The sequence below is a fragment of the Camelus ferus genome, chromosome 10 (assembly GCF_009834535.1).
Source record: "Camelus ferus isolate YT-003-E chromosome 10, BCGSAC_Cfer_1.0, whole genome shotgun sequence".
Lineage (NCBI taxonomy): Eukaryota > Metazoa > Chordata > Mammalia > Artiodactyla > Camelidae > Camelus > Camelus ferus.
The window spans coordinates 42,954,123-42,972,036 of record NC_045705.1 but is presented as its reverse complement, the minus strand read 5'-3'; the positions used below and the strand labels follow the sequence as shown (position 1 = coordinate 42,972,036).

Here is a 17,914-nt window from a genome sequence, read left to right as displayed (position 1 = left end):
TAAGAATTACATTCCTTTTACCATTGACCATTAAATGTGATCAGTAGGCAATGCAAAAGGGTAGATCACACATGGCTTAACCAAGAAGTGACAAAATTGCCACCCAGTGTTATCCACACACCATCACAGTCATCTGCAGTATGGCAGGTCAGACATCGCAGGGAAAGCAGGAACCCTCTCGGGGCGCGGGGCCACCCTCCGCAGCCCCAGCTCTCCCCCGGCCCGGCCAGTTAAGCACACAATCACATCTTTCTGTTTGCTCCTGTCCTGTTCATGCTCACCAGGTACAAAGACAGGAGACTGGCCCAGCACAAGTCGGAAATAGAGTGTTTCACCCCCAAAGGGAGTATGGGGAATGGTGGGAGAGCGACAATGAGCAGGTAAGCAAACTGTGAGTGGCCTGAGGTGCTGTGAACTAAATGTCCGCAAGCCGCAGGAGCAGGTGGCTCCCCGGGCCGGGTCCCACTCAGCTGTGCCTCCCATACAGTGTGTCCCCCCCGGGCCACCGCTGGGTTTCTGTGTGTGTTTGACTTGCAAAGCTCATGCCGTCCTCGTGTACAGTGATGGGACGCTGCTGCTCCCCAGGGCTGTGCGCTTTGCATGTCTGAGGCCTCAGCTCGCAGTCCGCTCCCCTGTGGATTTTAACTGACTGGTCAAATGCTTCTGCGGAGTTTGCAGAGTGGAAGAGATTGGAGGAAATTCACATTTCAGGACTGTCTGATCACTTAACAAAACAAATGCAAAAAGCCTAGGACTGGATTTGAGGGAAGGTCTGTAGTCGAGGGAAGACTCCCGCCTTGATGCCGGGCAAGCCTGGGAATTAATCTGACTTACTTTGAATGTAAAATGCCATCTCACAGCCAAGGGCAAATGCTCTGCCAAACTGGTGAACTGTAGAAGCAAGAGGCTTTTCGTGACCTGAGATCAGGAAAGCTGGTCCTCCTCTAGCTACCGTAGCTTTGCAGCCCCTTTCCTTCTCTGTGTCTGGTGGGGGACACTCTCTGTCGCTGTGCTGTGCATGTTCCTTCATACCAGGCACTCCCAACCAAGCTGTGCCCAACCGGGGGTAGCTGGAACTCTAAGCATCAGCTGAGCCGTGTTGCATGAAATAAACGTGCTTTATTGCATGGGATGGGGTTTCGAGAAAAGGGCTCTGGAGATCAAGGCTTCCAAGACTGGCATTAAACAGTTCCAGGAGCCTGGAGAAGCCCTGAGTTGGGAGATCATCACCCATGAACTCACTCTCCACCTCTAATTTGCTGTGGTATTTCCCAATCTGCCTGTGGTACAAAGGTGTGGAGGGGAAGCTCTTGCAAATCAGCATGGATTAAAGGAAACGGGAAGTGCGGAAAGTACAGTGTGTACACGTGTGTGTGCATGTGCTGAGGGCAGAGCCTGAGAACCAGCTGCAGAGCAAGAAGAGAATTCAATCCCGGTGAACTTCCACCCCCAAACATTGTTTGATTCTGCAGCAGTGGGTTCCTTCTGGTTTTCAAAATAACGTCTAACTTTCTCCAAGGACAGTGCACAACTTTGGGAGGGCAGTGGGCGGGGTGGGCTTTCGCATCGCAGCCCCTGAAAATGGTGCCCTGACCTATGCTGCCTACTGCCTGAGCGATCCTTCATAGCAGCTCTGATGGAGAGCTTGTCCGGCTTTGTCCGCGGCTCCCAGAGACAAGGCGGTGCGAGCACGTGCACGTGGACAGGCGCACTTGTGTGCACACCGGAGGACCTGATGGCCTTATGCCCACACTCCCTTTACACGGCTATCCTTGGATCTCAGTGTGTCTGGAAGATAAGCCTCAGTCGATCATTCTTGGGAGCAAACTCAAAAAACTGCTACTGGGGTCCCCAGTTTCCTTCCATCCAGATATGACAAAGTGGCATAATTCCTGCACTTGAAAATCAGCCAGACAGCATCAGAGTTGGCTGGACCAGGTGAAAATGACTGCATCAAATGAGCGCAGGGGCTCTGACCAAAGTGACTTCTGATTTGAGGCAACCGTCTAAGAAGGGAGCAAGAACCTAGCAAACTTGGCTGCCTATCAAACGACCTGGGGCAAAATATTGGGCAAAATACCTTAGGAATCTGTAGTGTACCAAGTTTCCAAGGTCATTCAGATTTAGTCAGTCCATAAACTGATATTTTTGGAATAATCCATTTGCCTAGGGAATGACATGAGCTATTCATGGCAAATAGTACGTCTCAGTCCTGTCATGCAGTGCTCGTGGGACTGGAACTCAGTCCTGATCGGCCCAGCAACTGGATTTGCTCAAGGCTGTCTTGGTTGAGAATGGGGGAGGAGGAGACAGGATGAAGTGGGACACAGAGGGTAAGGGGACCTCAGGTCAATCAGACCAAGCTTCCTTGGGTCCGGTCCAGATCTGCAGGGAGTAGCTACTCAATGTGTCTACACTGGGAATGATCAGCAGTAAGATACCATTTAGCTTTATGTCTCCCCGCTTGTCTGGATGTCGGCCAGGTAATGGCAAGGCAGAGGGGAACCTGCACGCTGGAGTACAGACAGTCCCGCTGGGCCAAACACCTCAGCCCCACGGAAAAGCATGGTTAAGTGGGAACAAACGGTCTTCCCTTCCTACTTTTCCTTCCTTCCCATTTCTTTAGCATCAAATAAAAACTGACAAAGAGAGAAAGAGTGTGTGGGATGGAGAAGGAGTCTTTAGTCCCCTCAGGGAGCTTCCCATCAAGGAGGAAAAAAGGCATGGAGACTTATAGCAGGAGAGGCCACAGTTTCTAAGGCCTTCGCATCTTTTTGTTCCAATTTCATAATTATTCATATAAACACACACACACACACACACACACACACACACACACATGCACACACAGACATAGAAATGAGTTTAAAATAGACATTAAGAGAACAGTATTACGATATCAGCAAGGAGACAACTGCAATGTAAACTATTTCTAAATAAGGGGTCAGAATAGTTGATCCCAATCTGCTTGCTCCAGAATTGAATGGGAGAGCTGGGGAAAGGCTAACTGGGTGAGACTTTATAGATACTTTGAGTAGCAGCTGGTAGGCCCTCTTTCTTATCCACTCCCACTCCTCCCCCAGCTGCTTCCCAGAGTCATAGTCAAGTACCATGTTCACTCTGCAAACATCTGGGCTGGTTCTGTGGCCGTCACCGAACAACCAGTCCCAGGGAGGGCTAAGAGAAGCTCAAACTACCACAGAAAACCAGGCGTGTCACCCAGCGTCTCACTTGCCTATGGTTTCTGTGATGAAACTACAGCATGGACAGAACCCTATGGACTCCATGCCTGGAGAGATCCTTCCAGAGCCACGCTGCCTGGCGGGAGAGGAGGAGTTTAACAAAGCACGCAGTCAGAGCACAGCAGAGCACCGTGACCCCATCTGCAGCACTGGCGGGGCCTCAGGGACACCCCCTCACATCTCCCTCCCCCCTCCTCCACCCCCAAGTTTGGAAAGGAATAGGAATGCTCTGTGGATCCATAACAGTCTCGCTTTGTGAAATAGTACACTGCTGTTTTCCCTTTTGATAGATAGATACCTTTTATTTTTACTGACATGTAGCTGATTTGCTGTTTTCCCTTTATGTGAGTTTTCTTTTCCTTCTTCTGTCTGTAAGCATCCCTTGCAGTCTTCTCCTATTTTCACGGTGGGCAGTCTAAGTGTGTTTCAGAGCAGAGTCCTCCCGATTGCAGGAGAAGTGAGAGAGTCCTAAACAGGGCCCGGAGCCCGGAACTCTTTAAACCACGTTACCGTGGGAGTTCATCTGAGATGGTCCACCGTCAGGAACGGCTGGAACCCCCACAGTGAGTCGTATTATCGCCTGTCTCAGCAGGGGGATTCCACCCCAGTGCTCCTCTGAGTCTGCGATCTGCTGTGCTCATGTGACACCCCATGAAGGGGAGGCACGGACGTTCTGAGCCTCCCAGTCTCTCTCTGAGAAAGAGCCTCCTTAATCAGATGAGATAGGTCTGCAGTCCCCACTCAGTGCTTGAAGGAGGGAGGGTGGCACAGTGTTTTTTTTTTTCAATTGTTGCTATATCATGATAGCAGTTATGTGAAGTTACCCACCCCCAATCAGTTGAGTAACTGATTTTCACCCAGTAGAGGCAGCATCTAACTTTAGTGGGTACAAATGTTTAATAAAGCCTTAGAGTATCTGGTAACAATGATGTCACAATGATCATTATTAAATGAAAAAGGAACTCAGATTTGAAGATTATCCCAAAGGGTAATGCCTATGTTAGGATTCTTTTGTCTTTCATTCATTCAGTTATTTCTTCTTTCGTGTAATGCTCATTTATTAAGCACCTACTATGAGCCAAGCACTTACAAGACTCTGGAGATAAATGAATGACCAAATCATAACCAACGCCCTTGATAATCAATTGTCCACTGGGGATCAGAGCCAGAGAAACAGATCGTTGCAACCTAGTATGGAACCCCTCTCCCATAGAACAATTATTTATCAGATTAACTCCTCACTCAGTATCACAAACAATAGCCTATGCCAGCGCAAAGAGAATGCAGAGTAATACAAACTATATAATAATAATAAACTTGAATTGAGTGTTCAGAAAGGGCTAGGCACACACTTACATACAATTAAGAGCCCACAGAAGAGAAAGATTCTGCCTTTGCAGCGCAGTAGAGGCCGGCTGGCTGCTGAGGGACAGATGAGCACGGCTGCGGTAGCCCGCTCCTCCTGCCCCCCAAAGTCAGCTTCAAAGTAATGTTCTGACTTAGAGGTGTTCTAAAACAGGTAAGACCGAGACTAGTGATTGCTGCCATTAGCAGTCCCTTCACAAATGTTATACGTTAAGTTCTCCTAAGAACAGCATAAGCCATATTTTTCCTTTCCATGGTACATCTGAGCTCACACAGTGTGTGTCTTTATCTGACTTATTACACTTAGTATAATGCCCTCAGGCTGCATCCACGTTGTCACAAATGGCAGGATCTCCTTTTTCAAGGCTGAATAATATTTTCTTTATCCACATTTTCTTTATCCATTTGTCCACCGATGGACTCTTTGGTTGCTTCCATATCTTGGCTATGGTAAACAATGCTGCAGCGAACATGGGGGCAGAGGTGTCTTTTCAAGATACTGATTTCATTTCTTTTGGATAAATACTCAGAAGGGATATTGCTGGATTCATACAGCAGTGCGATTTTTAATGTTTTGAGGAACCACCAAACTGTTTTCCACAGTGGCTGCACCAATTTATATTCCCACCAAAGTGTGCAAGCGTTCCCTTTCCTCCACATCCTTGCTAACAACAGTTATTTCTGTTCTCTTTGATAGTGGGCATTCTAACAGGTGTGACGTGGTGTCTCATCGTGGCTTTGATTTGTATTTCCCCGAGGACGTCGAGCACCTTTTCACATACCTGTTGGCCATTTGCATGTCTTCTTTGGAAAAATGTCCATTCAGAAGAGATACATTTTCTTTATCCATTTACCAATCAATGGACATTTAGGTTGTTAGCCTACTGTGATGAATGCTGCAAAGAACACGAAAATGAATGCTAATACCTCTTCGAGAGCCTGATTTCAATTTTTTTGGATATATACTCAGAAGTGCAGGGGGAGGGTATAGCTGAGTGGTAGAGTGTGCAGCCTAGCATGCATGAGGTCCTGGGTTCCATCCCAGGTAACTCCAGTGAAATAAATAAACCTAACCCCCAACCAAATTAAAACAAATAAATAAAAAGTAAGTTTAAAAAAGATATGTAAAAAAGAAGCGGGATTGCTGGAGCAGGTGACAGTCTGTTTTCAATTTTTTGAGGAAATTCTATACTGTTTTCCACAGGTGTTGCCACAGTTTGCAGTCCCACCAACAGTGCACCAGGGTTCTAATTTCTCCACATCCCCACCAACACTTGTTATCTTTCGTGGCTTTTTTTGATTAATAGCCATTCCTAACAGGTGTGAATTGACAACAATACTGCAATGTTCACCAGAAAGTATAAGAGGGTAGTCTCATCTTAAGTGTCCTCACCACAGTACAAGAAAGAAAGAAGAAAGAAAAAGAAAGGAGGAAAGAAAGAAAGAAGGAGGGAGGGAGGAAGGGGTGCAAAGATAAATACGAAGCATGTGAAACATCCCAAAGGGAATGGAACTGGAACTGACCCAGTGCCTCATGTCTGTGGCACATGCCATTTTACACAATAAGAAAAAATAGTCAAAAAATATCTTTCTTAAAAGAGGAGCTTTGAATAGATAATAAACACGTTGGTGGTGGATATCCAACCAAAAAAATCAAGCCTCGACACTAAAGTGCTCTTCAGACATCAGATTTACATTGCGTGGAATTAGCAGACGTGCTTCAATCAAGGTCAAAAGGAGGCTTTGGTCTGAACAGCAATCATATTTTCAGGAACCACTGCAAAATTCTGGGAACATTCTCTTATCCTATAGTTCCCCAGGAGTCATCTCTGCAGTGCTCAGGCCAACGTTGATACAGAGCTTTGGAACTGATTATCAGGTCATTTATGGACACCACCTTGGGCGTAGCCATTTCCTGTGCTGCTCCACAAGGGGGTGTCAGCGTGCACCTTGACTCAGCGTGCATCTTGGCCCTTAGCACAGGGACAGTATTGCGTGGTGGCAGTGATCTGGGTTTAGGGTCATATTTGAGGCACTGTTCTGCCTTTTATTTGAGTTAGACAACTTAGTCAAGTTCCATTAACCTGAGTTTTTGCATCTATAATACAGGTTACTAGTCCCTGTCTATACCAGGTGTTCATGACAAGTAGAATTGACTTCTTTCTCTCACACTCCCAGCCCACCAACTCTGCACCAGGCACCGTAACAAGCACAGGAGAGGCATGTAGTCGCTGCCCTTGGAGTGTTCCACACTTAGTGCAGACACGGACTTATAAATAAGCCATTAGAAATGCCATTCGATAAGTGCTATGTCAAACAGCCATTGTGAAGGTCAAATATAATAATGCAGGTGTTGTGAGGGAGAAAGTTCTATTCAAATGGGAGCTATTATCATGCAGGATTCTCTTCTCCTTTGTCATCAATCCCAATCCCATGTTTTATTCAAGGTTTAAATCAAACTGGATTCTTCCACAAAGTCTTCCAGCCCACAGGCACAAAACAGCTGTGTCCCCTTTGGTTCTCTCTTTACTCAATTGCAATCTGAGTGTTATAGTGATTGCTGGGGAAAAAAAAAATCATTTCCTCTTTTGGAAAAAACAATCTTCTTAGTTGAAGCACCTCAACTAAGCCTAGAACTTGTATCTCAGTATGAGGAGGAGTTCAGCTTTGAGTCCGGGTTACTGAATTATGGATTGAAAGAAATAGCTTAATTTGAGAAAGAAAACTCTGTGCTGATCCAGCACCTGCCTCTGCTTGGCACAGGCTCCTTTGTGTCCTTCGTGAGGTGCTTTCTCGCTGTGAGGACTTAGGGGGAAGCCGCCGCTGCGCTAGACCATCGGGCACTCTCATAACCCATGCTGGATGGACACGGAGCCCTCTGAAAAGGCCTGCGGTCGCTGTTAGACCAAAGACGGATTAAAATAGGGCTGAGCGGTTCTCCTCTTGCAAGGATTTTATTAGGGGCTAAATGCCTACTAAGAGATGTCCTCTGGGGGAATTATCTTAGAAGCATGCAGCCTGCTCCAGCTACTTACAAGGGAGGCAAAAGTCCACCACAGGGTTGTTGGAAGGGTTTCCCAGGATTAAGCCCATGGAATTAGTTTCTTTGCCATATATGCAAGACTCATATTAATTGGGATTTTGTTTATCCATGTTATTTTAACATTCCCCAGGCTTAAGGCCTCGGTAAGCTCCACTTTATTTGCAAATCCTTCCTTGAAACTTCTTTCCCCCACCGTGAGCAACCTTTTCTCTGAATTCCTCTAATACTAACAAGAAAAACGCAATGCAAGGGGACAAATACCTTTTTTTCATAATGGTTTTCATATCAGTATGTTTCTTTCTACCCTCATTTGGGCCACACCTGTTAGCATCTTAACCCTGTATCCCTGAACTATTAAAACAACTTCTTAAATCTGCCCTGGGAACCACTATTGCTTGTGTCAATCTTCCTGGTTCCTCACTGCCTAACAGACTAATTAACTTAAATATTAATTAGGCTTGAACATTCTTCTGAAGTAGGACCAGGACTGGGGCCAGATAAAGAATAAGGTCAATGGACGCAGCTGTGGTGAGGGTTTAAAGAAGATTATGGCATGCGTGGGTTCTCAGGAGTCATCTCTGCAATGTTCAGGCCAATGTTGATACAGAGCTTTGTTGAGTTCGAGAAGGAAGATCAAATACATAAAATATAAAATAACAACAGAGAACTCTTATGTTTGAAGAATAACACAGAAGAGCCATGCGTATTTCTTTATATATTCATTTATTGATTGCTCAAGCGTGTAGATTACATATGCAGTCTTATATTAGACCATCTCTCTGGCCTAATGTATTAGATCACCTGTCTATTTCAGACACTAATAAGAAGTCCAAGGTCAATTACTAATGAGTTATTAAAATAGCAAAAGGAAGTAGAAGAAAGAAGATCCTTGTAGGTCAGGGGAAGCCTGGAAGAATTTTTATAGCAGACAAAAAAAATCTAAACTCTACTTTCTGATGCCTTAACTTCTCACTCCATCCCTAGACACACTGGACTACTGGTTACCTCTTGGCACATTCCTTGTGGATTCCTGGACTGCTGTCACTGCTGTGATTCCTGGAGAGCAATTCTTAGCACTCTCTTTCTGGGTTTTGCCGTAACCTACTAATTGTTCAAGGCCTAGACGCCATCTGTCTCCTGTAGGCAGGCAGCACTTCCTGGCCACTCCCCTCCTGCTGGAAATGGTTTCCTCCTCCTGTGAAGTTTTGAATCCCTTGTGGTCTGTACCCTCTAGGAACACAGTGAACTGACTGCTTGTTCCTATCTCCACCATCGCTCCCTCACCTCGCGTTTAGCATCCTTCCCCCCTCCCTCTGCTTCCTCATTTCAAGGTCCTGGGGAAAAGGAGAACAACCTTCATCAAAATGCTGTGAGTAACTCATACTGTCAGCCTTCTTCTATGTGTATCTTCTCTCTTGAATTCAATTATACCCTTTTGAAGGCAGTCTCTTACACCAATAACTCAGCCACAGTATCAAAAAGCACTGATGAATCACAGTCATTTACAAAGGTATCATAAATCACGTATTACCAATATTAGTTAAAATACCAAAATACTGCAGATTTAAGGTTATCACTGACATTATACCACTTTCATTTACTGGTATTCCAAAATAAGTCAGAGAGAAAGTAAATGTGCTATACACAGGATAGCTGTCTTTTGTTGAATCACAGCATGAAAAAAACAAAAAAGATTGAAATTGCCTTATTAATCGATATGGTTGTGAGCTTCAAGTGCCTTCATCATCAAGGAATCCAATTATTATCTTTGTCAAATATAAGTGCTCAGTCACCTTGTGCTATTCAAATTAGCAATCAAAGACAGATGCAGGGTGCTTTCTTGAGACTGCAAAATATATGACTGAGAAGTAAAGAGATGCAGGATAAGAGAGAATATGAATCAAATCACTACTAACTTATCTACTTAAAAATACATATCATCACCAGATAACGTCTGAGGCTTCTCTTCCGTGAAGGAAGGAGAGCTCACTTCAAAAAGTAAATGTAGACAGTGTACTGTCACGGACAAGGGAATGGAAAATCATGCCACGATATTAGTCCCCACTTTGCCATTTTTTGTGTAACCTTAGATAAGTCATCTTATCTCATGGAGCCTCAGTTAGAAAACTGAGACTATTTCTGAAAGGGGGATAAAGACACTGATTCTATCTATCTTTGACAATCAGTGTTCCTAAAAGCACCACACAAACAGCTGGTGTTGCTTTATCATGTCTGTATCAGATAATCTAGTCCTTGACTTCATTTCCATTCACTCAAGGGTTTTTCTCTATACATACAACTCTAGTGCATACATCATCATGGCCATTTAAATTGTTTTTGTCGGGGGGAGGGTATAGCTCAAGAGGTAAAGGGCAAGCTCATCGTGCACGAGGTCCTGAGTTCAATCCCCAGCACCTCCTCCAACTAAAAAAAAAAAAGGCAAAATGTGTGGGGGAAAAAATCTGTTTCTGTCAGAAAGACAGCTGTTAACATCCATCAGTGCTGTAACTGGGTAAATTTATAGAGATGATTCTGCCATTTTCTTACATATTTTGGAGTATTTCTCAGTGTAATTGTCAAAATCAAGACATCAAGTTTTAGGCAAGGCTCAGAAAGAAATTCTTCCACCTAATTTAGAATGCCTGAATATAAACAGTAGCAGATTCCCCAGTATCTTTTAAAAATTATATTTCCATATTTTGTAGTTCAAAGAGAATTATTGAAAGCAAAATAGATTGATAAAAAAATTTAAGAAAATGTACAGAAAGTTGGAACTACAATTACAAATTTCCTGCTTATAACATTTTTAATTCATAAAATTATTTTATTGACCTAATACTGTCTGATGTCACTCCAAAAAACATACTTGCTAATGATGTTACAAGGTTTTTATATTTTTTAAATACTTTTTGGTATTAGGAACCTCATAATCTTACTAGACCTCTCTCCTGGCTACCTGTCAACTCAAAATCACCAACAGGAGAGGCTTATGTAGATAATTTTTTCATAAAAAGCATTTGTTGATTTTCAGAGGATATATTTGACTTTCCGTATGCCCTGAACCTGTGCAACTTAGGAAGGCATTAACAAAGCATGTAACAAAAGAGAGGATAAGGGCCTAGTTTTTTTTTTTTTTAATTCAGTAAAATATTCTGAGAATTTTAATTGCTTATATGCCACGAATAAAACCCTAAATGGGTTCTGAGGGGAAAAAAGAATACACAGATCATTCAACAGCCATTTAAAATGAACACAAAAATTCTAAACTCCATCAACTTTTTTGACAGTCAAGCTCTCTATTAACATTTGCTTCCTGACGATGGTGTGCCTCGGCAGTATGCCCTGATTCCTGCAGGTTTTGGCAGCTGAATAGAGAAATTGGGAGAAGTCATTGAGCTGACATTCAGAGCCTGCTTGAAATGAATAAATTATTTACGTGTCCCACATGGAAGAGAAGACGAGGGAGATTCAACTTCTGAGAATAAAGGCAGAAGGTGTCATTTTGGCAGTCCCAAAATGTGAACAAAAAACAAATGAACAAAAAACCTAACCCTCAAATAACATTACTGAAATGCTGGGGGCTTTTTTGTTGTTGGTTTTGGTTTTGTTTTTTTTTTTTCTCAGAAATAAAGAGCAAATCATCATAGAAAAGAGAGCATTAGACTACATAGTATTATATTAGGCAAAAGGGATAACTGGTGCCTGCAAAGAGCAAGAAGGTTTTCTACTTTTGTTTCGTTTTCTTTTTTTGGCCAATGTGTCCTGCTTCCCCGACGTAGCAAACCATTGGCTGTGCCTCTCCCTCCAATCCTCTCTCCCCTTCCTCCTTTCCTAAAGCCCAAAGTACTAGCTGGGGAAGGTAAAGCGCTGTAGATGGGTAAGAAGTTCTCTTTCCTTTTTCTTGCCTCAGGCTCTAGGACAAAGGTATAATCCTGACACTTAAAAAAAATTCTCAGCCTAACTACTAATAAACAACATTCTACCTCCATTGAATGGAAGGTTTGATGTGGATAAATAGCTCCTCACAGAGATGCTGTGCTTTCTAAAGTACCCTTTCGGTTCCTCCCAGAAATCCTACGGGGTGGGGAGAGATGGTTCATTTTTCACCTGTAAGCAAAGAGTCTCAAAGCTATTAAGTGATTCTCCCAACATCCATCAGGGTCAGAACCTAGACCTACATTCTGGGTCCACTACCCATACTGTCTCAATACGTTTTCATGACTGAGAAGTTTCACTAGAACAGATATATATGAATTACCAAAAAAAAAAAAAAAAAAAGAGTAACAACAACTTCCTTTGTGATTTGCACGGTAGATATCAAGATCTGTGGTTTTTTAACTTAGTGTAGGAAATATCTTTTATCTGTATACACTGAGTACTTACGATTACAGTGAGTTATGTAAAAAGTAGATGGATCCGCAAGACAAATGAAAAAAAATTTCCTTAACATGGAATTATTTTTAAAACTTAATTCTAACAGAAAAGCAATTCAACTTTTTGAAAAAAATTAAATAGATTTTTTAAATGAAATGCATTTATTCAGTCATTTATCAGCCAAAAAATATATATCGTTGAACACCTACTGTGTTTCAGGCAGTGCACTTGCTGTTAATGGATATAACAGAAAGCAAAGAACGCTCTGTCTCTGCCTTTGTGACACTCCATCCAGCAGATGAGGTGGACATACAACAAAGAGCTGTTAAGTGCCCAAGGCCGGGACTATGGGAATCTAGCCCAGTGAGGCGTGGGGGCAGGAAAGCTTCCTTCAAGAAAAGGTTCTTAAGGAAAAGCCTCCCAAAATGATACGAGGTACTTAGGCAAAAAGGAAGGAAAAGGCGGGGGTGGGGGACACACAATGAAACAGCATTTCAGGATGAAGTAAAATTTAGAAGAGCAATTGAATTTGGTATTGTAGCTGTGATCACCCAAGGAGAAAGACTAGGGTGAGAAAAGATAGGCAGCAAATCAAACCCTAGGTAACTCCAATTTGGGGTGTAGTTGGTCAGGTTAAGCAAGAACAAATAGGAATATTTTATGGCCTTACCATATGCATCTCCATATCCGTTTACTCTGCACTGGTTCCAGGAACCACCCCCCTCGCCCCCCTACCCGCCCCCAGGAAGCCAATACCCAGCAGCAGCTCAGGCCTCTTATACAAACCGCATAGTGTGAAGAGTACAGTCGATCCTCCACATCCTCGAATTCACATCCGTGGATTCAGCCAACAGTGGAGTGACTGTTGTGGGCTGAATCCACGAATGTGGTATCAAGAAGGAGGGCTGACTGGAGTATATTGTCTTTGTTTCCTGAAACATAACATTCACTTAGAATGCAAAAGCTAACCACCTCAGATACCTTCTCCTTACTGGAACTTTTCGCCTTCACTGTCTCATTTAATCCTCACAACAATCTTCCCCAAATGATATACTGTCTGCTTTTTACAGAAGTTTAAGGAGATTATTATTTTCCAAGCATCCAGAATGGCAGATCCAGAATTAGAACCCAGATTTTACGATCCTTTGTCCAGTGTACTTTCCGGGACACCACACAATGGCCCTGTTTGTGAGCTTAAGAACCCTATTCATCCATCAGATGCTTTTCTAAGATCTCACTGTGTGCCAGTGAACAGGATAGACAAGGTCTCTATCTTCACGGAAACTACATTCTACTAACAGGCTAATATTGTAGGTCAGTTTTTTTTTTTTTTTCCTTAAGAATTCTCGTTTACTTTGGAGAAAAAACTATTCTATGACCCAAAGAAGGAGATGAAGTGCTCAGATTTGGATTCCAAGTCCCTGAGGTCTCCTGTGTGCATTTCCATTGTTGTTCAGAGTGTCTGCTGCCTCTCTCTCCCATGTGACCACGGACTGTGACACTGTGAGCAGAGACATGGCCAGGAACGATGGCAGTACTTTGTGCAGATGGCTTGGTTAGGAGAGTGTTCTTCTCACACATTCAGCCAAAGGTTTTCAATCTGTTGTCATGTTTGGGGGTATGGCTACAGGTGATTCCAATGCCTGTCACTTTTAAAAGTTGTGTTCCATCAAAACTTCTCTGTGCTGGAAGCAACAACTTCCCTAGAGTAAAGCTTGGTAGAATATATCCAGTTGTGCTTTTAGATTCTAGCTTATGCTTTGTGTAAAAGGGCCACAGGCTAATCACCCCTCCCTACCTGTCTGTTTCTTATCCAGCCAGTAAGAGAGAAATGGGGTTGTTGGTGACCATCCTCCCAATTAAATCCCATAAATAATGTGGCCTGTTTCTTCTGTGCCATGTTTCAGAAGCTAGTGGGCACCTGGGAAGAAGAAAAGTATTGCAGTGAAAACATAAAGGCTGGCAGGTCAGGTTAATGCAAAAGACATAAAAAACAAACCCTGTAACGCTCTGGAGAGGAAAGTTAACAGGTTGGCAGAGTCCCTTTGCTACTACTAGGGATGCACAGCCACCTCCAAACCTGAAAATAATTTGCCCATTATTTGCAGGAAAAGAGGTAGGGGTGGAGGACATCTCACATTCCAGAATTTTGAAGGACACCAGGTTGCAGTATACTGGGTAGATTAAACAGAATGAGATTTCAGTCAAAGGAGCAGAGAAAGGAAGTTGACAAGGAGGAAAGGGACAGACGAAGAAATGGGAACTGAGTGTTGGAAAGAGGCAGGAAGCATGCTGTCAGACGGGCTGGAGAAAAAGCAGTGTGTTATCAAGGGAGGGGGCATCTAAGGCAGAGAGCGTCTAGCAGTTGCAGTTGACAGGTCCTTTGCACAATTCAATCCTATGCCTGACAAAGGCCGATCAGCGCTCCAGCAAGGAGGCGAAGGGGGCAGTGGGGCCCCAGAGAGAAAGGCTAACTTCTTGTTGGAGTTTCTCAGTTTACAAAACACCTGCTGCAGAATCACTTTAGGGAGTAGGGGGCAGAGTGCTTGTAAAAATGCATAGATCATTTGGAACCAATCTGGACAATCAAAATATCCTGCTGGGGTCCTCCCCAGGTATTTAAAAAATGCCCTAGCTGAGTCCTACCCGCAATTGAATTTAATGATGACCGACTGACATTACAAAATTGGGGTGGCCAAAGCCTTTGTTACAGACAAGGCTATCTCTTGGTCACAGGACCTAGAACAGAGCTATCTGGACCCAACAGATCCCCTAGTTACAGAGATCACATGTTCCTTTGTGATGGGAAATCACACCAAGGTCTCTCCATCCAACATCCTGAAGGTCAGGCCAAATCCTCTGTCCAGAGGTAAGGTTCTTGATAGAAAGTCTGTAGATTCAGGGGCAGCTGTGTCATTTTTAGTGGTAAAGAGGGTACAGTCAGGCTGTGAGGCTGAAGCATGAGCCTCATCAGAGGCTTTCTTTATCAGAGCAGCTGTCACGTCCCACGGTAGAGACCAAAAAGGACTATTTGGGAAAGGGAAAAGGGAGAAAGGGCCTGAGAAATCGTATCAGTCAGACAACACTCATCTAGACCCTAATATGAAAGCAGTACTCTCGGTGCCAAAGGCAGTACCACTGCAGGCTCCCTCACAGAATTGTTATTCAAGTTTTAGGCCTAAAAGTAAATATGTGAGGAAAATTTCTATGAAATAGAAAAATTCTAATTAATTATAAATTGGTGTATGTGTTCACTGAATTTGCATTTTCCATCAGATAAGCCAGACTAAGTAACACCATGTTCAAAGTCAGGAGTTCCAACAGAAATCTCTAATTAAATGCACCCACCATTGGACTGCAGTATAAACTATGCTTCCCGGTAACTTCCTGGTAACTGTTAGCTCCTACCCCTTCCCTCCTCTCTGATGACTGGGTTGAGCTGAGGTCTTGGTTCTAATGTTTCCTTTCAGATGCTGCCAACCTTAGGAAGGCCTCGCCTTGTACTGGGCACATCTGCACGCAACCACAGTCCTGCAAACCCTCACTTCTAGGTTTGCAGTCTAACCAGCTGTTGCACTCACGGGTGGGCTCAGAACTACTACAGAATCCCTCTAAATAGCCCTTTATCCTTACTAATATTCCCTTTGACACACTTTCGTGGTTGTCACAAGCAGAAGGCGAGGTGCAAGAAAACAGCCTTTAACTCAGAACAACCAAGTAAAAGCCACTTCCAAGATCTCTTTCCCTGGCGTCCTTGGATGCCTTATTCCCCCAAGAAAACAAGAAAAGCCCTTCCCAGTCCGAGCCCCACAGGCACCCAGCGCTGGGGAAGCGCTCCGGGGACCTCACGGAGTCACCTCTCGTCTCCCTTCTCTCCGCAGCTCCAACGGAAAATCGGTCACGTGGGCGCAGAACGAGAAGAGCAGCCGGGGGCAGCACCTGTGGCAGCGGCTGTCCATCCACATCAACAAGAAAGAGAACCCCAACCAAACGGCCGTGATCAAGCCCTTCCCCAAGAGCACGGAGAGCCGCGGCCTGGGCGCGGGCGGCGCGGGCGGCGGCGCGGGCGCGGGGGGGCGCCGGCGGCGGCGCGGGGGCGCCGGGCGCGGGCGGCGGCGGGCCCGAGCCCCCGGACTCCGGCCCCAAGGCGCTGTACGACGTGGCGGAGGCCGAGGAGCACTTCCCGGCGCCCGCGCGGCCGCGCTCGCCGTCGCCCATCAGCACGCTGAGCCAGCGCGCGGGCTCGGCCAGCCGCACGGACGACGACGTACCGTCGCTGCACTCGGAGCCCGCGGCGCGCAGCAGCTCGTCGCAGGGCTCGCTCATGGAGCAGATCAGCAGCGTGGTGACCCGCTTCACGGCCAACATCAGCGAGCTCAACTCCATGATGCTGTCCACCTCGGCTCCCGGCCCCGGCGCGGGCGCCCCGCTCTGCTCGTCCTACCTGATCCCCAAAGAGATCCAGCTGCCCACCACCATGACCACGTTCGCCGAGATCCAGCCGCTGCCCGCCATCGAGGTCACCGGCGGTGCGCAGCCCGCGGCCGCGGCCCCGCCGGCGGGGGGCGCTGCCCGGGAGCCCCCGGCGGCCGGGCCCGAGGCTGCGGCGGGCAAGCCGGACCTGGAGGAGCTGGTGGCGCTCACCCCGCCGTCCCCCTTTAGGGACTCGGTGGACTCGGGGAGTACAACCCCTAACTCGCCAGTGTCCGAGTCGGCCCTCTGTATCCCGTCGTCTCCCAAATATGACACACTGATCATAAGAGATTACACTCAGAGCTCCTCGTCCTTGTGAACGTCATCGGGAACCACGCCGGGTTCCGGAACCGAGCCGAGACCTCCGGGGTTCACGCAGACACAGGGACGAGCCTAGCCGCCTGGTTAAGACCCGAGGTGGAAGACGCCAAGTACACCTGTCATGGAAGCAAGAGATTAATAGTGCTATTTCACACCAACCGACGAAGACACCAACTACAAATCTTTCGGCAGATTTTCTTCTAGTGGCCTTAGAAAACATGGGCTTTTAAGCAACACTGCTTCTATTTCTGAGGGCTGACAAGGAGTCTTTGGAAACAGTTACATACCAAGTGCTTTGCTCTAGGAAAGCAATGAGTGCAAAACAGCGTAACGGAGAGGAAAAGGCATGGTTAATAAAGCAACTGCAAAAAGAAGAAGAAGAAGAAGTTCTGTTTGTTTACTTTAATTCTTTTCCCAGAAGATTCTTTGATTCACCAAACATGAATGTACATTTTCTAACAAACTCAAAATCTGGGACCAAAACGTCAACCCTTCTCTTTTTCCTTTTCTTTTTCCCTTTCTTTGTTCTTTCCTTTAAAGACCTTGGGAAGCAGTAACCTGGGCCCAGTATTTACTGAGGCGTTGTGAGTGTTCCATGCGTCACACAAGTGGATGATGAGCGGGAGCGCTGATGGACGTAGGGCTTTTACCGAAGACTTTCCTCTCCAGTGTGGTTGTGAAATCCACTTCCAAAAGCCTGCATCCTGGCCTGGACTCCACCTAGTTATTTCAGTTCACCTCCATTACCCAAGAAAACCAGTGGAAGATTTGACTATTTCACCATGTTGCCAATCAATACTGGAGTAGCAAAAAAATATTTTCTGGAATACTGTTTTGTAATTCCCTCACTGGGGTGCGTTGTGTAGCTGGAAATTCTCTTTCTAATAGTAATAATAATTCTTGCACTCCAGCTTGGCTATCTCTTTCATGAAATGTGGCCATTCCTCCTTATGAATGCTGTTCCATTAGCGTTGCAGCTAAAATACCTAAAGTATGCATTTGGGCTTCTCCATTCCTTTCTTTTGAGAATCTGATGCGCAAAGAGCTCCTCTGTTCTTTTCAAGTCCCACCACTGGAAGAATGGTCCACAGATCCA

At 45.3% G+C, this 17,914-nt stretch overlaps 1 protein-coding gene across 1 annotated transcript in view; it reads left to right on the top strand.

The window, feature by feature from the left end:
- GRM5 (glutamate metabotropic receptor 5) overlaps positions 1 to 17,140 on the top strand; it is a gene marked incomplete at its 5' end in the record, with an annotated part of 88,940 nt that extends 71,800 nt beyond the window's left edge. The window contains 3 exon segments of the mRNA XM_032490504.1: positions 285 to 380; positions 15,906 to 16,097; positions 16,099 to 17,140. Coding sequence (XP_032346395.1) covers positions 285 to 380; positions 15,906 to 16,097; positions 16,099 to 16,816 — 1,006 coding nt within the window.
- Between the last annotated feature and the right edge of the window lie 774 nt (positions 17,141 to 17,914).